Here is a 20,816-nt window from a genome sequence, read left to right as displayed (position 1 = left end):
TGAAAGGAGTGGTCGGCTCATTAAGTGTTGCTGGAGTTTCCCCTCTTTTAAGGCCGACTACACGTGCAGCAGTTTGTGCAGGTTCTGACCGAAAACTTGTCTGGTTCAACGACCGGGAGGAGAAAAAAAATTATGCGAGCACCTGATTGCCTCGTTGAAGCTTTGCTGAGCTACTGGGTCACACACAGCGCTAGCATGGCCTGCTGTTGGCTGTCATATTATCATGCGCTTCAAATATTCACGATAAGACTTAAAGACCTTGTGTGCCTTCAAAATGTCAGCCAAGCCGGCGCTCAGACAGTAACAGGCTGCGCTCTGAGGAACACTGCGATTTCATATCCGATATATATCAAACAGAAATGCCACTGAACTGCTGTGGCTTACATCAGACAATTGAGAGAAAAAGTTAAAATCATATTTGTCTAGCTGCAGACGACACAAATATAAGAGGAGCTGCAACAGTGATGTATATATTCGGAGATTACGATGATGTGTCTTGTACTATGAGGGTGATGAAGGGAGGGGGCGGCCGCTGTAACCCACTCCTCATCCTCTGGAGCGAACATCCACCACTACTACAAAAATGGAGGCCTATTATCATCCTCAAAGAGACCCGCATATCAAAGCCAGATATAAACTTCAGCTCTGCCGCGGCTGAGTTTTTCGGATACTGTGTGACAGAAACTAATTCCATCCAGAGCAGCAGATGGCCCATAATTTACGAGTGTGAATGGTTTCTTTGATTGCAGAAGTCCTTCTCTTGTGCCCGCTTGACAAAGAAAACCTTTCAGGATGCAGTTGTCAGCCTTTCCATGTTGCATCATTCGAGGAAGAGCTGGTGGATCCCCAGTGATAGCAATGCTGCTGTTGATATATATCTAATATATATCTGAGAATCTCCCAGATTTGGATGGCTGGGACCATCGGATGTTTTAAAATAATGCAATAAAATATGTGTTATTACTTATAATATAAAATATAATTATTGCTCTTTTGTCAGTCTGGATATTGCACATTGTTGTTGGGCAGGAGAATGTGTTGGTGACAGCAGAAAAATATAAATCCTCCAGTTTCTCATCAGGGATGTGAAGAGCATTTATCATTGTTTTCTATTTAATCTTTTCACCGAACCACCAGCTGGAGCCTCACTGTGCTCTCTGCAATCATGTTACCCGATTCAATAGTTCTACACATCCAAGACAAAAGGATTATCTGAATAACCCTTAATAATCTTATATTACTCACCAAATAAACATGCATTAGTTTGTTTACAGGCTGGGTTACTCACCAGAGGGGGCGCTCTCGCACTCCTGTAAACTGCACTTCTGGATGATCTCAGGCTGCGGCTCGTGGTCGCACCGAGCTTGATCCACTTCTTCTTCTGTCTCAGCCTTAGTGTCGACACATTTGATGAGTCGATGCTGAACTCCGCCGCCACAAGAGGCCGAACACTGAGGAGAAAGGAAAACATGTCGTCTGAGTTTAACATTGTCAAAAAACTTTATTTATTTTGTGGATTAATCACATCTGCAACATTATCAGTGTTATCAGACCCTGGTTTTCTCCGTTCCAGTTATTACCTCCGCCAAGGAGATTATGTTTTCACCTTCTTCTGTTTGTTTGTTGACTCATTTAGCTGCAGGATTATGCAAAAACTAACTGATCCCACTTCCAGCAAACTCGATGAAAGGGTGAATCCTGTGGAGAACCTGTTAAATTTTGATGCAGATTAGGAGGCAGTGGCAGGATTTGTTTTCCACTTTCTCTTAACTCTTCTCTGACAAAGAAAGAATTCAGGTAAATTTAAATCTCTACTGGGAGAACTAAACAATCATGTTTAAAATTGTTGAGTCTTAGCAGATGTGAATGTGCAGGTTCAGCTACTAGTAAGAATCCTCAGGTTCTTCTCTTTTAGCTGTTCCCCAAAGCAGAACAAAAGCATTCAGCCATTAGGCTCCGAGGTGATGGAGCAGCCTCCCAGAGGAGCTGAGAGGAGCTGGATAGAAAGATGTGTTTAAACTCAGTCTGGATCCATATAGTGTTTGTAAATATATTCATTTATACAAATATTTCTGGTGGTATTTTATAATTCCATTCTTATTATTCTGTCTTGTTTTATCAACTTTTTCACTTTTGAACTGCAACTGATTAGTTTAAAAGGTGCAATATGAATAAAGGTTGATTGACAGCAGCTGCTTCCAGGAGCAGTTGTTTGCGCGGAGCTTGTGATTGCGTGTATTCACTGATAGAACTAATATAAATGCAGCAGTGGACACGTTTAAGCTTAATTAAAGATCAAATATCTTAAACTCTCATGGTGTTTTCCACTGCTGATGTATTTAAAGGATTAAAAAGAATTAAAGAATTAAAACACCTGCCTTTGTGGACACAACTGAAACTCACACTTTGTGATTCCCAGTTCGATTATAGCGAAAACATCTGCCTGCAGCTGTTTGATTGTGTATTAAAGAAACAACAAAGATGTTTTCAGACATGGACTCTGGACATTTTCTGGAGTTTTTCATAAATTCCTCTGAAGACATCACATGTTTTTGTCTACTGCACAGCGACACTGGTGTTGGCTCTTGTCTCTCTTCTTTTTCCTCCAGTTTTGTGTCTGACTCACTGTGAATCTCTCTCCTGCCGTCTCACATGGGCTCTTTCAAACATTGTCTGGATATTTTAAAAGGGAGCTGGCAGGAAAAGATTAAAATGTGGAAACAATCTGGGGCAACTGATTTGGACATTAACATTCTCACTCCAGGAAATATCAGGAAAATATCTGGACTTCAGTGCACGTTGAAAGCAGCTTGTGAAACTACTGAGCAACAGTGGCACAATTCTCCATATTCCATGTCACTGAAGTTACTATTTTAATTTAAAATACTTGTATAATGTTGCTTTAACCACAGTGAATCACATTAAAAATCCTGCCTCCACTACTTGATGGAAAAAAAGGATATTTGATTATTCAGAAGGGTCTGTGTTTATTCTAGCGGTAGAATGAAGGTGAGACAGACACTCAGCTTGAGAGGATTTTGCTTTAAAACTCCAGACTGAGTCTATTCAGACTCCCCTCCACACACACAATGTAGATGTGTGTGTGCATGCGTAGTGTACCTGTCCCCATGATCCAGTGAGCCACTGAGCACAAGGCTGGCTGTTACATGGTTGGATGTTGCTGGGTTGAAGCTCCCTCTCACATCGATCCTCCTCTGGACATGTGACTATACGCTGCTGCTCGCCTCCTCCACACACCTCAGAGCACTGAACACACACACACACACACACACACACACACACACACACACACACACACACACACACACACACACACACACACACACACACACACACAGTACAATATTGACTGGGTGGGTTGCTCAAGGTTTCTATAAGTGGTAATTATCAGCATCACTCCAGTCAACTCAATCAATATTGTTATTGCTGCTACAGCTGCTACTCACCTGACCCCAGGAGGAGGAGTACCAGTCGAGACATGGCTGAAAGTCACAGGGTATTTGGGTTTGAGGCCTGGAGGACATTGCCCGGCAGTGGAAAGGTCGGAGGGGTCTCTGATCCCTCATGTCAAAACACTGGACCTCTCGGGATTTAACGCCACCTTCACAGTTCTTGGAGCACTGGGAAAATACACAGATGACTGTTGCTCATAGATTTTTTGGGTACTTGAGCTTATAATTGTCCAGAAGTGAGTCATAGACGCTGGAGAACTGAGGACAGCTTCATGTGATGGATGAGCAGCAAATATGTCTTCAAGGCTAAACAGCACTTTCAGGACCTTTGACTTACTACACCTGGATGACTTCTGACCTGACTGACTGAAGTCTTCTTGAAATTATTATTTACTTATCCTATACTTAACCGGGAAAGTCCAACTGAGACACACGATCTCTTCTGTCGGGGAGCCCAGTTCAAGCTGTTCACGCAAGTATCTTGTCAGTGCAGCTTCAGCCCTTTTTGAAAAATAGCAGTGTACTTAACCTTTTTTGAGGAAGCATGTTTCTATGCATAGGTCTTTAATCCCTGCTCATTCCATTATGCGCTATGAAAATGTCTCTGTGAATCACACCTATTCTTGGATCTCACTGTATTTAAAAAATGTTTTAAATAAAATGTGGGCAGCAATGGAGTAAAAAAAAAAAATTCTAATCTAAATACAAGAGGGGACAAAAAACACAATAGTGCACAAAATAAATGTACTTCAACACAACAACAGATTAAAAACAAAAAGAAACAGTGGCTGGAATTAATTATTGAAAATAAAAAGGACACATTAAAGAATAATGACATTGTTCTGTGAAAACTGATTTAAAAGACGTCCAGATGTCTTCAAAGACTTATACCCATTAATAATAAATCACTCACTCTATACTACAAGTGCTTCTCTCTCTCTGATTGCCTCACTTGTGCAGCACATCTCATCTATCTGCTCGTTATTTTAAAATTAAACAAAATACAATGAAAATGTATTGAAAGTAAATCTGTATGTATGGAGAGGGATTTTAAAGCAGAGTTAGCACTGTGCGTATTAAACAGAAATAGGATTTTAACAATCCAGCTATTTTTTGGGGGTATCAATTTTCCCAAAAAAAAAAAGGTAAAACAACACTCATGTCATAAAAAACATCTTGGTAGTAGTCTCACCTTACTCCATTCCCCAACTTTCCACATGGAGCAGGGGCGGAGGTAACACCTCTGGGCCGGTGCGGGCCTCTTGGCTGGATCACAGTCGGAGTCGGAGCCAGTGCTGCATGCCAAACTCCTCCAGATCGCACCAAGACCACAGCTGGTGGAGCACTGCATTACCAGAAGAACTTTAACACCACTTAAACTTCATGATGCACAATGAGCCTCAGTGACAACAATGCTAATCGTGTGGAATCCTGAGATTGTGTTGTGTGTGTGTGTGTGTGTGTGTGTGTGTGTGGGGGGTCTGGCTTTCAGACGAAATGCAAATAAATGCAAATTCTGAAAATTCCTATATCCAACACAGCAGGGGTGAGAGTCGAGAGAATCATCGCATACACTGACATGATACCAGATTGTGTTCTATAGAGATTTCAGATGAATGTGTGCATGAACCAAAACTGGAGGCTGTGCCTGAATAACAAAAAGCAGATGTGATATCAACAGTGGAACACAGCGGATGTGCAGATTAACTCACGGCACTCCAGTTGGCGGCGACCCAGTGGGCAGCGGTGGTGGGTGGCGTGGCAGCTGAAGTTTGGTCAGATGTTGGAACTGGGAGACGTGGCCTCAGCGGAGGTGGATGAGTTGATTCCACTTGTTTTGTGCTGAATTCAGGGGTCGTTGCGGAGGCTGTCGGGAAGTGATGAGAAGGACCAGGGTCGCTGTCACCGCTGCTCCTCGCCATCGGGGGAACGAGTATTTCGTTGTAGTCAAAATCAGCCAAATCAAACGGTGGAGACTGGGATGTGGAGTCTGTTCCAGTTGTCTCAGTGAAAGCAGTTTGTGTAGGTATCTGTTTTATCGCAGCTGGAAGGAACCCAGCTGGAGAAGGTCGAGTGGCTCCCTCCAGGTTTGTGGGAGGTATGATGTCTGTACCAGTTAATGATGTGGAGTCATCGGAGGCCTCTCGGCTTCCTGAGATGTGCAGAATGGGAGAGGGGAGAGCGGTGGATCTCTGAGAGGCAGGACTCCAGGTTGTGCTGAGGTCAAGGTCAGAACCCCATGACTCTCCCTCACTAGTGGAAAATACCGCATTAAAATCAGTCCGACCCAAGTGCAGATCCTCCGATGTTAAAGAAATGATTGTTGGTCGACTGGTTGTTTGAGGTATTTCTGAAGCACGCTCCTCCAGCTGGACTTGTGTCTTTACATGAATTATAGTTTCTGGTGAGGGAGAACCTAAAGGTTCTGGATTCTCTTCATCATCTGGGTCTGCAGAGATATCTGGACCTGGTGTTCTCTCTTCATTGTAACTGTATTCATTATCATAATAATCATCTTTCTCCTCCTCCTGTTCGATCACTGTTGAAGCAACAATAGTGCTGATAACTGTTTGGTATCTGGGAGTAGGAGCAGGGTGTTTTGGAGTCACAGTTTCATCCTCAGTGTGAGTTTCTTCCTCTGTGAAATAGTCATAATTATTGTCATTCTCCTCCACGTATTGTCTCCGTGTCACATCCTGTGTCGGCTCCTCTGTGGTGGATTCCAGACTCGGCGTTGTGCTCATGTTTTCAGGCCACCACACATTGTCCTGTCTCTCATTTATCGCTTGTGAATGCTGAGTTGTAGACAATGGCGGAGAGCGAGTGGCAGACACAGGCAGGAAATAATCCTCTGAGAGAAAGTCGTCCACATTTTCAGAATTCGTTGGTGCAGACTCCTTTGCTCCTGAGTTTCCGCCGTCCTTCACATTGTCCAGATTTGTGCTCTGTGGCTTTTCAGTGTTCATTGTGTGGGCAGTGGCCTTTGAAATTGTAAAAATATCTGAAGCAGCCGTGGGGGCTCTTGTGCTTCCCATGTGGGCGTTTTCATTCGTGCTGCGGGTTGACGTGTCCTCCTCTGGGGGATCTAACCTGTGACTGTCCTCCGAATCGTTCCCATCGCCCTCAAAGTCGTCCGACAAGTCTTCATGGAAGTTGATGAAGTTATAGTCGTAGTAAAAATCATCAACTTGGACAGTGTTGTGATTAATATTTTCAATGTTGTTGTGGTAGTGGAAATCTCCCTCCACAGTGTTACTGAGGTCATTGTGAGTTCTTGGTTGGCTTCTGGTGGTGCTGTATTTAGAGGGAGGTTTAACTTCAGGTATGGAGTTGATTTCATTCAGCACCTCTTTGCTCGGCCAGCCGCTCCCAGACCAATCGTTACCTCCGAAGTTTTCCACAACCTGCGGACAGTCCTGAGTGTAACAGGAGCTGACGGCCAGAGGTTTCTGTTGGGGGTCGCAGTCAACGCCTGTGTTTCTAGAGCAGGTTACATTACGGCGACGAAGTCCTCCTCCACAAGTAAGTGAACACTGCAGGAAAGAGGAGAGGGAACAATGCTGATTACGTCCGGAGCACGATTGGTGTTTCTCCAGGATGAGAAGTTTACAGTTTGGTTTAAAAACATACACAAACTGGGGAAAAAAATTGAGATTTCCAGAATTAAGTCCTAATATTATAAGAATGTATTCAGAATTTTAGGCTACAAGATCCGTCTGATGCCTATGAAGAGAGGAGGAATGTGAAGTATATTAAGTTATTCTTAATTACAGGTTTCAAGAATAATGTAATACTTAATCTTTTGACTCATCAGCACCACATAAGAAGATTGTGAGAGAAACTAAGTCTTTTCCAAGGGAAGAACATCATTGACTTGGAGGAAATTGTCTTTTTTGAGAAGGAGAAAATGTTTTCTAGTAAACTGCGACACTACATCTGCGTGCTACTAAAATAGATTTCATAGTTTCTCAAGAAATGAGACTGCTCATCAAGATTTTACGTCCAGAGGGAGTAGAACTCCAGCGATTCTCCCAACTGGTAATGTCCTAAATGCTCATTTTCTGTATTCTCGCAATATCAGTACTTTTTCACTCAATATTGTTCAATACATCCATCATGAAATTGCATTTAAAACTAAAAAGTAATGCAACTTTCTTCTTACGTTTTCAATTGAAATACTACATATATTAAAACATATCAGTGTAGAGAGGTGCTGCCAAAGGTCTCAGGGTCAGGATTGTTACCGTTACCCTGTTGACATTCCTAAAGGACAGAAGTGAGCTGCAGAACAACAAGAACAGTTTGTGTCTGTGAGTCATAGTTACATTTCTAGCATTTTTTACTTTCAAAGAGTTGTAGAAACTTATTTGGATACGTTGACAAAAGAAGAAATACAAGTAGAATATGAAACCTTTTCCTCTTTAATGAAACAACACAGCTGCTGACAAACCAGACCTTCACAGACTCAGGCTCACCTTTGACCAGCTGCCAGCGGTCCAGTCTGCAGGGCAGGGGATGTCTGTGTTGCATGAGGATAGAGACTCAGGCTTGGACATGTGCTCACATTCGCTGGGCTGCAGGGCTTTCTGCTCCTCCACACTCACTGCCTGGATGCAGAGCACGGTCCTTTTAGCCAGGCCCGAGCTCCCACAGCTGGCCGAGCACTTCTGCCATTCCCCGACCCACCATCTACACACAGACACACAAACATGTCCAGTTTACTGTTGTAATGGCACTCAGCAGAGAGCAAACCTCTGCCAAGGTTCTTACATTTAATCAAGTTGCACCTAATTGCAGAGTCCCTCATTAGAGATAATTACGGTTTTTGGCCCAATATGTCATTCGTCTATTCTTCTACAGCTATAGATGGATATATGTGATAGCAATCTATAGCAATTTCAATATTGTGTCCCAATAATACTAATAATCCTACCTTTTTTTTTATAAAATCAAAAACAAAAATAAGTTTAAACAAATGGAACACACCAAACAATAAAAGTGAGTATTGAGTAGACATTTCAAAAGTGTGTCTGCCTGAGATTGATTTCCAGGCAGGGAGTCCCAGAGCCCAGGGGTCCAAAAGGAAAAAGCTGTTTAGTAGCAAGTTGTGGTTTTGGAACAGTTGGCATAGAGCCCTGCAGAGATCAGACTAACGGGGGGTAAAAAGGTGGTAAAGAAAGGCAGGAGCCTGATTTTTCAAGGAAAACAAAACATGACGCACATTTTCGGCTGCACAGTTGTTGTGACAAGTTGTTGTAACACAAATGAACAACCATTGTTAGGATGCTCACTCAAGGGCAACAGAGACAGAAAGAGGAACAGACTGAGATGTTTGAGGCTGAATATGTTGGTGATATTTTAATTTCAAAACTCAGCGTGACTGAGGGTTTTTTCATAAAATGACCAGAAATCATATTTGGTAGTGGAGCGTGAAACTTCATGTGGTGAGGTCATTTTACAGCTGCCTAGCAGCTTATTATCCACAGTTGTTGTCCTTCATCACCACCACACGGGACATGTACTCACACCAGCCCCAAAACAATTACACATAATTAATTACCAGCATTAATCTGCTGATTTCTAACAGTGGGAATAAAACACTTCAAATCAAAAACACAATATAACTCCAGCTGTTCACTGATGACAGGCACAGGGCAATTTGTGCTTCTTCATAAGAAACTGGATTTCCTTGTGGGTTTAATTGATTACCACTTATGAAAATTATAATATAAATATATATCTTACATAAAAAAAAAAGATTAAAAGACACAGACTGTTCTTTCACTTCTCATCTGCAGCGACGGGCCTGATGCTGACACATTTATCTGGACGTGTCTGAGAGGAAACGGAGCCGTTACGACCGCACGTTAACAAGCTGCTGCTGCACTTTGGTGCGGAGAAAAGTGTGGGAGTGGAATAATCTTAAGAGCGTCGATGCTTTGATGTCAGTGCAGCAACACGCCAGCTGTGACACTTTACACCTGTCCCGTCTGAGAAATCTCTTCACACCCTTTTAAAATAACCAAGATTTCTCTGTGAGTACGGATCTTTCAAAACAAACTGTCAGGTTGAAAAGGTGTAAACAAGTCCAGAAGAACGAAATAGTGGATAACACGACACAAAAAAACTGCAGATGCACAGAATGCAGGCAAACATCTGTTTTTGTTGCTTTTGGAAATGCAGAGAGATTAAAGAGGTCAAACCTATAATCACAAATTGATAAACAAACATTTACAGACCTCTGCTTTTGGCCAGAAAATTTAAAGCACAGCTCGATGGAAGAATATTATCGAGCCCTTGATTCGAAAAGATAACTATTAACATATTGAAAGACTAAACAGCACATGGAGGCCCATTATTAATTATGTGAGGAATTTAGACTGAACCGAAGATCAAGGTAACAGCCCTCCTTAAAACACTGGACAAGTCTGGTAAATAAAACTGATTTATAATTAAAACAGCATGTTTTTCTGCTGTACAATCACATGTTACACCCTCTGCAGTTGGGTTTGGTGTCTTGGATAATTAGTGTTTGCTCCTTTTATTTCAAAAACAAGCGTGTGAGTCATCTGCTTAATCACATGAACTCACGTGGCTGGACACGGGTCCTTGTTACAGCTGGTTCTATTATCGTCGGGTCGGGTTGAGGGGTCACAGAACTGCTCCTCCACGATCCCTGTTGTCTTTTCCACACAGTGAACAATCTGCCTCTGAACACCTGAAACACCAGAGGGAGGAGAGGAAAGAAAAATGAAAAACCTGAAGAGACACCACTGGTGTGTGATTAAGAATCAAGGAGAAATAACATGACTGAAGACACAGCAACACATTTCTACTTCATTAAACCGGAATACATCATCAGAAATAAATATAAAATATGGCTTATGGCTCTTAGACATAATTAAAAACAATAATACTCTCTCTAATTAATACCTCTCACCATAATGAGGAAATATATATTTGACAGTAACACAACTAACACAGAATTATATAAATGAAAACAAATGTGTTTTTCTTCCTGCCTCAGTGAGAAAATCTATGTTCATACTTCATGTAAAAAAACTAAACTAGTTCAAGATTTATATATTAGGTTGTATTTGGTTATTTATTTTAAATAAAGCTTATGGTTAAATGGTAAAATTTCAATTCTCAAGTACATATTTGTCTTGAGGGTTTGATAAAGACATATATAAATATCGCAATTTTTTAATATACTGTATATATATTGGCCAATCTCTATCAGAAATACTGAGCTCTATTTCCGTCAGAATTACACAAAGCAACACATAAAACGATTTGATTCCTGAGGCTGTGATAGATTTATCTCTGTCCATCACTACTCTCGTCTTCCTGAGGGGATTTCCACCCATGAGCATGAGACACCTCTCACTTCTGCGTGCCACCTGATCAGGAGCCCGTTGAGGGCCACAATGCATTTCTGATGGCTTACTTCCATCTTCAAAAACACGTCTTGAATGACAGGACAGCTACGGTTGGACTGAACGCCAGATGGAGGTGGGATGAGAATGATCATGTGGGAAACACTGAAATCCACCTTGATTAAATGGCCTTCTTTCCACTCTAAGTGAACAGATCGTGCTCTGACATCTTGCGCTGCAGATAGTGTGATCCAATGCATTTTGAAGGTGGTTGAGCTTTGTCTCTGTGCTTTATGAGAGGAGGTGGAGTAAAAGTGGATTATTTAAAGGAGAAATCTATATATAGTGTTTACTGAAGGACCTCTGGGTTCATATTCGTAACAAGTCCAGGGCTAATGTCTGAGATTTAGGTTTATTGCTCAAAAAGCACTTCTCTGTTCATACAATATCTTTTACTGTATTTAAGGCACACTTTTCGCATCTCACTCAGCCGGTGCTGATGCTGTATTGATCCCTTATTAGAAAAGACTCTGCAACGCTGCGATGAAAACAACAGCTGCTCTTCTAGTGGCTTTTACAGAGATACGTTTCATCTCCAAACCTGCATCCAACTCTGGACCCCAAAGACCAGATAGAACTTTAAAGAATGTGTGTAAACCCACACGGATTTTCCCACACTAGCTTGATACTGTTTTTTTCCCCAGCCCAAGGAAAACCAATCGCACAAACAACATTTTAAAGATTTCAGATTAAAAACCACAGTTAATATAAAAAGCTTTCAACAGATAGATTTTCGATACCTTAAGATTCTTCACATTGGCATCAGCCGCTGGACTGGGTGTTTGATAGGAAGTGTGATGTACAATGATTTTAACTCCTGCAGTTCAAATAGTTAGGGGAGATTTAAAGAAGGGATTTTTTATATGGTTTCTATCATCCCCTATTTCCCATGAATAAAAGAGAGGAAATTATGGCAGGAAAAGCACCACTGAGATTTCGTCAGACTCTTAGTTCAATATAATTTCCCTGGTCCTCACTGTCTGAACAAATTAAACATGTTTAACAAAATCCTACTGAGACTGACTCACACCAACTGTATCGTAAAAACTGTTTGGCATCAATAACATAGAAATGAAGTGACGCCCAGCAGTATGATGCTAATGAAATAATCAGTATAATTATTTCAGGCCTGTTCAGCAGTAAACTGGCTCAAATAGAGATTTTCTATTAAAGAGACATAATCAAACACTTCCAACAGTCAAGCCAGTTGATGGTCTTTGAAAACCTATGATACATTTACTTTTCAGTCCCAATAGGACAAGCTTTCAAATCCTACATTCGTCCATCTGGACAAACCAACAGTGTCTTTGTTCCTTTCAGTCACGCTGTAAAGCCTCTGATTGAAATTCAATGTCCATCACACAGGTCAACACTACCAGAATAAAACTGCACAGCGAAGGACAGCTGAACGAGTGATGACTCATTAAACAGCTTCATAAAGATTCATACGTCTCTATTTCTGTATACAGATATATAGATAGATATATAGATATTACATATAGTAAAGTGGTATAGATTGATATCGTATATATTTGTATATATATATATATATTTATATTTATATTTATGCTGCTTCAAATCTTTTTTCTGCTCAGAGGTGCTTTCACTATATTTTCTAAATCATTACACGGGCCACTGCTTTCGAAAATATCTGGCTGGGTTTCACTGTACATGTCCATAAAAGTTTCACTGCCCAGATATATTGGCCCAGGACTCGAGACTGTCTGAGTCAGGCAGGTGATGCAGAAGTTATTACTGGAGCCGCTGTTTCAAAATCACATCATACAAAACTTTCTGCATGGGCGTCTTTTGTCTGGGTACGATGTGTTTGTTGTGCAGACTGTGCTGATTGAAAGGGAACAGGGTAATGTGCACAAAACCAATTATCCCTGAGGAAGAAATGAGATACAGCGCAGGCTGGCCCCTCACCAACTAAGGGCTCCGTGGGTTGATTGAGGCGATCGACTCGAAGAGCTGGAGTCAAGAAGGACGGCTTAGTGCTTCTGTACTTTTCTAAAAATGATAAGTGGGTTTGGCAACAGGAGAAGCAAAAGGAGTCGGAGAACTCTCTGGGTTAAATGAGGCCAATGGACCAAAGCACGGGAAAGAAAGGTAGTTGTTCTAGTTGTCAGAAATGTTGATGCAGACAGGAACTGAACAGACTGAGGAGATGAGTCTATTGATGACTATTTATGGCAGAACCTGAGGTCGGTTATTTGTCTCACCTGCTCCACAGGTGACACTGCACTCAGCCCATGAACCATATTTCCAGAAGAAAACTGGTGTGTTGTTGTCCTGTGAGAAATTCTGACTGATTGTGTACTCGTACCGCACTCCTGGATTGGTCTCCTGAAAGAGAAGCTGTAGCACAAAAAAAAAAAATAAATCTCACAAATTCTGCAAAATACAAACAAAACTATCCGATAAACTATCCTCAGGAACTAAATCACAAATTAACAATATACTTTGCATATTTCCTTTTTATATTTCCACCTCAAAGGTTCAGTGTGTAGGATTTGGTTAAAGGGATCTATTGGTAGTAATTGAATATAAAGTAATCCTAGTGATATTTTCACCAGTGTGTTTTGTCTAAATTGTACACTTTTTTTTTTTTTTTTCATTTCAATACTTTTTATTTACTTCGGGAGCAGGTCCTCTCTATGGAGGCAGCCATGTTCTTTCTACAGTAGCCCAGACTGGACAAACTAAACACTTTTTGAGTTTTTATAAAGACTGAAGCCTCAGCAGGTTCTGTTTCATGTTGGGAAGGGGAGGGTGAGGGGAAGGGGAGGGTGAGGTGAAGGGTATTCAGCTGCAACATGCAGCTTCACCACGAGATGTCACTAAACTCTACACACTGAGCCTTTATGAAACCGCTTTGTCTGGGAAATATAAACACAATTCAGACTCATGGGATTCTTGGGGAGACGTTTTATATATATAAGATATATCGTGTACATAGAATTTTTTTTTCTTTCCTAATCTTTCCTATTAACTTGGAGCAGGTGGGTTTATGATCTAGCAGCCAGCCACCAGGGGGCGATTGTGATGTTTTGACACAAAGGGACAAAATACACCGGAAACATTAGGTGAAGCTATTCAGCCTGCCTGAATCCACAGTGGTTCCGTGGTGGGCCCGGGAGACGTCAGGTTCTCCAGGTGTCCCGTCCTCACATAGGTGAATACCGTCCCCGCTGCCTTGTACTCGCCATTCCACTGGATCGTCCAGCCGCCGTTCAGAAAATACTTGTTTGGGTTGTCGCTCCGTAGTGCCAAGAAATTCCCAGCCTCAGCCACCTCCTCAATCCGGATGTCCCAGGCTCCCTCTGGGATCAGTCCGATATCAACATAGCCTGAAGGACATTACATTTAATGTAAGTGAAACTGAAACACAAGATATCCTCATGTATCGTGAATAGATAGTATTAGTATAAGTAAAGATAGTGTTGCACCATTAGTCGTTTTATTATTGACACATGTGCTTTTCTTGCTGTAACATATCAACGTCTTCTGTATGAAACCTAAACCAAACACATGAGAAACATACCAAGTCCTTCACTCTCCTCAAACGTCTTCTTCACAGTAGTACAGGTCGAGCCGTTACCATGGCAAACCCCACAGCGATCCTCTACAGCGCTGGAGTCAATCACATAGTCGCAGCCTAGCTTCTGTGACACACAAACAGCAATGTCAATCCCACAATGCAACATTCACAATAAACCTTACAGTGATGATGACACAGAAAATACAGAAGCAGATACCAGATGTCGTGTAAAATCAAGAGTTTTGATGTGTTTTTTCTATCAGTGGTGTTTCAGTGGGGAGTGTGTTCCATTTGGATTCCACCCTGAGAGCGTGAACGGGGGCTGGGCGTCCTGGAGCGAGTGGTCGGCCTGTTCGAGGACGTGTGGAGCTGGTGTCCGGAGTGCTCAAAGAGACTGTGACAACCCAGTGTAAGTTTGTCAGTAACTACTAATGCTGACAGGTGTCTTGCTTTTGAATGATGCACTGTTAATCACAGGTCAACTCACCCTCCACCAGTCTGCAGGTGTGAGACGATTCCCTTCATGCTTATGTCAATGTGTGAAAGAAAAAAAGCAGCGCAGAGCACTGCCTCAACATGCCTCTTGTACCTTTGACCTCCTCAGCCGGATAATACAAGTGAAAATCTCTTGCTATTCTTCTGCGCTGCTTCATCACTATAACCCCACCCCCATGCTGTGGGCTGGCTCCTTCCACCTGGTGCAGGGAGGCACACTTTACAAGACAAGCTGCGGAGGATGTACTGAGTCTTTTACTTGCATACTAATAGCAACACTACAATGGAGAAATATAAGTATATAGCATATATATGATATATAAAACCCATTCTAATGTCTCATCCACTAGCAAGGAGGAGGTAGAGTTTATGACCTATACTGTAGCCAGCCACCAGGGGTCAATTTTGCGACGTCCATCCTCGTATACAGTCTATGCCCTAAATGTATTATTCATATTTGAGGTGAATCTCTTGGATTACAGATGTGTATTTTTTAATGGTCAACGAAAACAAAACACTAATAAGGCCTTTGCTGTTACATCGAGTCTCCTAAACATAAATGAAACAGGTAAGGTGGAAAAAATGCAGGTGCTTGACAAAAAAAGGTCAGAAAATGTCAGAAACTCAGAGCCCAAGGTCTGAGATTACTGTCCACTCACTATCCAAACAGTGTCTGTATCGGTTACTGGCATTTTGCCCCAGGGTGATAGACAAGAGCAGCTTGTTATCGCCAGCGATAACAGCCTCGACGGTTTTCTATCAACAGGCTCATTTTCATACAGAATGTCAGATGTATAGCACTCGCCTGTGGAAAAAACACGCCGAGGGTCAACTAAACAAACTGCATGACAAACAAATCTCCACGGCAATGAACAGGATACATAGATTGAATAATCAAGTGATGTTGTTGGGGGATAATAATGACTGTATTTGCATAGAACCCATATAACAAGGTTAGAAAGGGTTTCACGATGTTCATGGCAAAAAAATGATGAAATAAATGTACAGAGAACAACAAGACATTATTTATCGGATGCACGTGGAATAGTCACAGTACCTTACAGATGCCATTGATGCACATGTCTCGGCTCTTGTTGCCTTCGTAGCACGGCGTTCCATCGGTGACGGCGTCCCGCATCTTTTCAGAGAAGTGTTCATTGAGCGGACGGCAGTGCAGCTCACAAGGGTTGACTTACAAAAAAAATTAAATAAAGAGATGAAAATGTGATATGGATGAAAAAATATGCTGCACAAGAATGACCAAAGTTCATATATTTAACTTGCCAGATAATATCAATTAGCTGGACGGCGAAGTAGCTACAATAACATTGGGGTGATGGTATGATTACTTGGGGGCGAAGCTCCAATCCCTTCATCCCTTCATGCCCGAGGTCTAAATACTGCCGCAGAGGTTTATCCTGCTCACCTCTGTTGATGACTGATTCCCACTTGTAGAACTTGCCCTTGTAGGGCATGCTGTTAAAGTGACCACACTGGACGCTCCTGAACGTGGGCAGGTCGTGAGGACACGGTGAGATGTTACACACCTTGTAACGTCGGCGTTCTCCCAGACAATACTTCCCTCTGTACTTGGGACTGTGAGACAGTCAGACACGTTATTTCAGTGCTTGAATAAATAAGTAAGAAAATTATTTCATATCACACAAAAAAGACCAAATTTAAAAGTTAGTGTAGAGATAAGTGTATAAAAATCAGTGTTAGAGCTGGACTGATACTGGACTGTAAAGGTCAATGCAGATATCAATATTTGAGAAAAATTAAAATCATTCAATAGAATATCTGCACTCCTTGATACTTTAATACTTTTTAAATAAAAACAAGGCAGGAAGCTTCTGGCTAAACTAAGAAAACTGAAATCATATAAACAAAAAGGCCGTTGAAACACGTGCTCTGCTCACACACTGATACTGTGATCTCTGTCTGGTTTGAACTGTAGATTACATTACAGCTTCCTCTGTCTCCCACCAGCAGACTGGTGGAGGGTGAGTTGACCTGTGATTAACAGTGCATCAGTCAACAGCAAAACACCTGTCAGCATTAGTAGTTACTGACAAACTTACACTGGGTTGTCACAGTCTCTTTGAGCGCTCCGGACACCAGCACCACACGTCCTCGAACAGGCCGACCACTCGCTCCAGGACGCCCAGCCCCCGTTCACGCTCTCAGGGTGGAATCCAAATGGTACACACTCCCCACTGAAACACCACTGATAGAAAAAACACATCAAAACTTGTTCTTGATTTTTACACGACTCTCTCTTTAGCTACTTTGAGGCCAGCACTCATTGGAAACACAATTTGGATCCATTTCATTATTTGACTCTGTTATTTTACTTTTAGTCAATTTTAATTCTTCGGTTTCCTGCAGCTCATTCGTCTTAGCAGTCGTCCTCTATTAATCAAACAGTTATTAACTTTCAGGGGAAACAGGGTTTAATCAAACTATTAATCAACAAACAATTAAACAAATGTCAACGTTTGTTATAGGTCTAAATTAATTTACTAAATGAATCATGAGAGGAGTCGGGATGTGGTGAATTTACAACCAGTGCAAAACAATTTGCTTCCAAGAATAAAAAAATAAATCGGATGATTTACCTGATGACTGATTGACAACGAAAAAAGAACATTGAACCAACTGAGATTAATTTAGTGCGATGGTGTTTTGTTTCCCTCGGTTCATTCTGCCATGAGTCAAAAAGCTTTCACGCCAGGCATCATCATTTTCCTGTATAATTCATTATAATAATACAGGAATGGCTGGCAAAGTGGTCAATGGGGAGGTTAGCAGCGTCACCTCACAGCAGGAGGTTCTGGGTTCAAATCTGTTGGGAGTTTGCATGTTCTTGGTGTTTTTTCTCCACTGCAGCTTCCTCCCACAGTCCAAACACATGCTGCAACTAAATTGCCTGTAGGTGTGAATGTAAATGGTTGTTTGTCTTTGACCCTGTGATATGCTGTTCACCTGTAGAGGGTGGAACACACCTACTGCCCAATGGTAACCTGGGATTGACCCCAGAACCCCCTTCGCTAGGGTAATGGTTACTGGATGGATAAATTATGGGATCTCGAGCAGAAACTGAACAGTATGTTCCTGCTGCTGCAGGATAATGATAGTACTACTAAAAATCAGCATTCTCCCTGCAAAGCCTGCGTCTCCTCTCTCACAGCCATGATATGAAACATACCTTGCCATCGCCGCAGCTCGTCCCGTCCGCAGCCCCGTCCAGCTTTGAGTGGCAGGTCGTTCCCACCGTGCACCACAGAGTGCTGCAGACGTTCTGAGGAAAGCAAAAGAGATTTACGTCACGCTCCACACCAACCTGTTAGCCTTTCAGAAGTGTTGTTATTCACTGCTCATTTATTTTCACATGGTCTGCTGAGTGACACAAGCAGAGATATTGTATGACAGTGTTCAATGCCCCTTCTATCTATAAACTCAGGTTTTGTCCAGCACATGTGGATTTATAAAACCAATTTTTCTTGGTTATGTATTTCCACTGGAGATCATGACCTTTAGTTTTACTGACTTCTCATTTTTCATTCATTGTCATTGTCGTCCTCTACAGCTCCACAGCAGTGACCATTTCAAAAGACATTTCTGTTTGTAAAAGTGGAGTTAAAAAAAAAACCTTAAAATCAAAATATGTTCTGTAAAGCAGCCGGTCAACATTTTCAGAAACTAGAACTACCGCACTGTGGCTGCCTCCACCATCAGTCTCCTACTTTAGCTGGCAACAAGAAAGAGCACATTTCCCTAAACTCTAAACTAATCCTTTAAATTTATGGTCTATTGTTTATGTTAAATAATAAACGTATGACCTTCCTGATCACTTCTCATCTCTGTGTCCTCTCAATTTACAGTTTATATATATAACTTGAAAACGTGACAACAAATCCACACAGCAGAGCACAAACTGAATACAGGTTTTATCCTTATAGGCAGCTCAGTGCACCTGAGAAACCACAACACATCCTATGCACAGCATAAAGAAATGTGCGGCACATTGAGAAAAAAACATAAAACTACCGAAAGGTATAAAAATAAGTTTAAAAAAATCATAATAATAAAGACAATGGTGTTAAAAAAAGATTAATTAACATTAATTAAAAGCAAGATCGTAGAAATAGGTCTCGAGTTGTTTCTGTCTGTTGTTGTTGTGTTGTCTTCATTTGAGAAGCACAGAGCTCCTGCAGGGAGCTGCAGTAAAAGTAAAATGAACTTCAGCAGACAACAGACTTACCTGGATTTGCAACAATAAAGAATCAAAAGACCAATTATTTCCTACAATGGTAAAAAAAAATCAGTGTTTCAAAACTGATAACACCAAAAGGTCAAATGTCTGACTGGTGCAATCGTCTGGGCCCATTCTTCATGCTGTTGTGTGACATTTGTGAATGTGTGAGGGACATTTTTCATTTTTCGTCAAAACCGTCACACAACAGATGTAAATGATTTCAACATTGTAATTTAGCTACTTTTCCGATTAAAAAATGTGAATGCTAACAATAAAAAAAATGTAAGAAATATTAAAAAAGACATTTAGAACGATTTGTCACTGCAGAGATACATTTACAAAAGAAATGGAAAGGTGGAAGTGCCTGATTGTCACATAGCACAAGAATTTTTAAACTGAGTCTGAACTTTCTGAGATAATAAACAAATCGATTGAAAATCCCCCCCAAATCCCAGAACTACCTGTTCTGACCAATTTCTATAATCCCTTTGGCCAAGATCACAAAACAGCGAGAAGAACCTCAGACTTTGTCTCTGTAGTTCTGTCAAACTTTAGTCCTCGACACTCTTCAGACGGCTTAATACGGCAAAGCCACTGTGAACGTCGTACATCTGTCAAGGTGGATATTCAAGTATGTAGCCAACTTGAAAAGGTTAAACTCCCAATAAAATAAATGAGGCAGAACTGATGCTTTTGAAGCTTTAAAGGTTTCTTTTTTAAGTGGCTCTGCACGATTTCTTTGTGAAGATATAACATTATGCACAAGTTCTAGGGTGAAACACTAATACAATTAAAACAGCATTCAAACCAAGTCCATTAAGCTGCGACAGAAAAAGTTCATTTTGGACAGCAAATACCTTAAGTAGGTGAGTGGGCTGCTGACTGTTCTAATGGATAAAATCACCAGCATTACCACTGTCAATTCAAATCCCTGCATTCTGCTTTTGTGCTTTAAACACAAAGCTTTTCATCCATTTAATTTGGCCCCGTTACTGTGACCAGCATTCGGCAAATGAGATTTTTGTGGAGTGCAGGAAACATGAAGGTAAAAGAGGAACATTTCTATCAAATGACAATAACCGCCCTTGGTTTCATAAAGGGAAAAGGCTGCAAGCAGAGAGAGAAATGTATTCGTGGCTCCACCATATGAGCAACACTGAATGTGAACATCAATGTTTATTTACAAGAAAAGTCCCCAGGGAACTTTAGACCTGAGGCAGTTTATACCTGTGCTTTAAGAAAAACCATGTCGGTGAGAATGTGTGCGTCTGAACAGCCGTCTGGTGGTTTTTATAAAACTATGAGCACCTTATTTGTTTTTCTTTCCTGTGGATATTTGTAAAACCTGCACAGAACGAATTGTATTCGTAGAGACACTTTGTTGTTACTTTGAGAAATTACTTTGCTGCTGGAAACGAGTACGTGTGTGGTCTCTGTCCATCCAATCCTGCTGCTATGGTTTGATGTTGTGACTGTATATAAATTATTTATATCAGCTCCGAGCCAGGATTAACTGACTAGAGGATCAAATGCAGGATGTATTTACTCAAAATGCCCAGAAAAGATGGAGTCAATCCCTTTCAAATCCTGTGTGTGTGTGTGGGGGT

At 41.4% G+C, this 20,816-nt stretch overlaps 1 protein-coding gene across 1 annotated transcript in view; it reads right to left on the bottom strand.

Moving 5' to 3' along the window:
* LOC109637276 (A disintegrin and metalloproteinase with thrombospondin motifs 7) overlaps positions 1–20,816 on the bottom strand; it is a 61,534-nt gene that overhangs the window by 8,381 nt on the left and 32,337 nt on the right. Inside the window, exons 10-23 of the mRNA XM_020099524.2 lie at positions 18,160–18,252; positions 17,033–17,178; positions 16,378–16,547; positions 16,009–16,142; positions 14,460–14,580; positions 14,021–14,265; positions 13,138–13,273; positions 10,065–10,191; positions 7,949–8,162; positions 5,186–7,006; positions 4,666–4,818; positions 3,468–3,641; positions 3,121–3,267; positions 1,289–1,451 (exon numbers count right to left, since the gene is read on the bottom strand). Coding sequence (XP_019955083.2) covers positions 1,289–1,451; positions 3,121–3,267; positions 3,468–3,641; positions 4,666–4,818; positions 5,186–7,006; positions 7,949–8,162; positions 10,065–10,191; positions 13,138–13,273; positions 14,021–14,265; positions 14,460–14,580; positions 16,009–16,142; positions 16,378–16,547; positions 17,033–17,178; positions 18,160–18,252 — 3,844 coding nt within the window. The remainder of the gene's footprint in view (positions 1–1,288; positions 1,452–3,120; positions 3,268–3,467; positions 3,642–4,665; positions 4,819–5,185; positions 7,007–7,948; positions 8,163–10,064; positions 10,192–13,137; positions 13,274–14,020; positions 14,266–14,459; positions 14,581–16,008; positions 16,143–16,377; positions 16,548–17,032; positions 17,179–18,159; positions 18,253–20,816) is intronic.

The sequence above is a fragment of the Paralichthys olivaceus genome, chromosome 1 (assembly GCF_024713975.1).
Source record: "Paralichthys olivaceus isolate ysfri-2021 chromosome 1, ASM2471397v2, whole genome shotgun sequence".
NCBI lineage: Eukaryota > Metazoa > Chordata > Actinopteri > Pleuronectiformes > Paralichthyidae > Paralichthys > Paralichthys olivaceus.
This window is presented reverse-complemented; position numbering and strand designations above follow the sequence as displayed.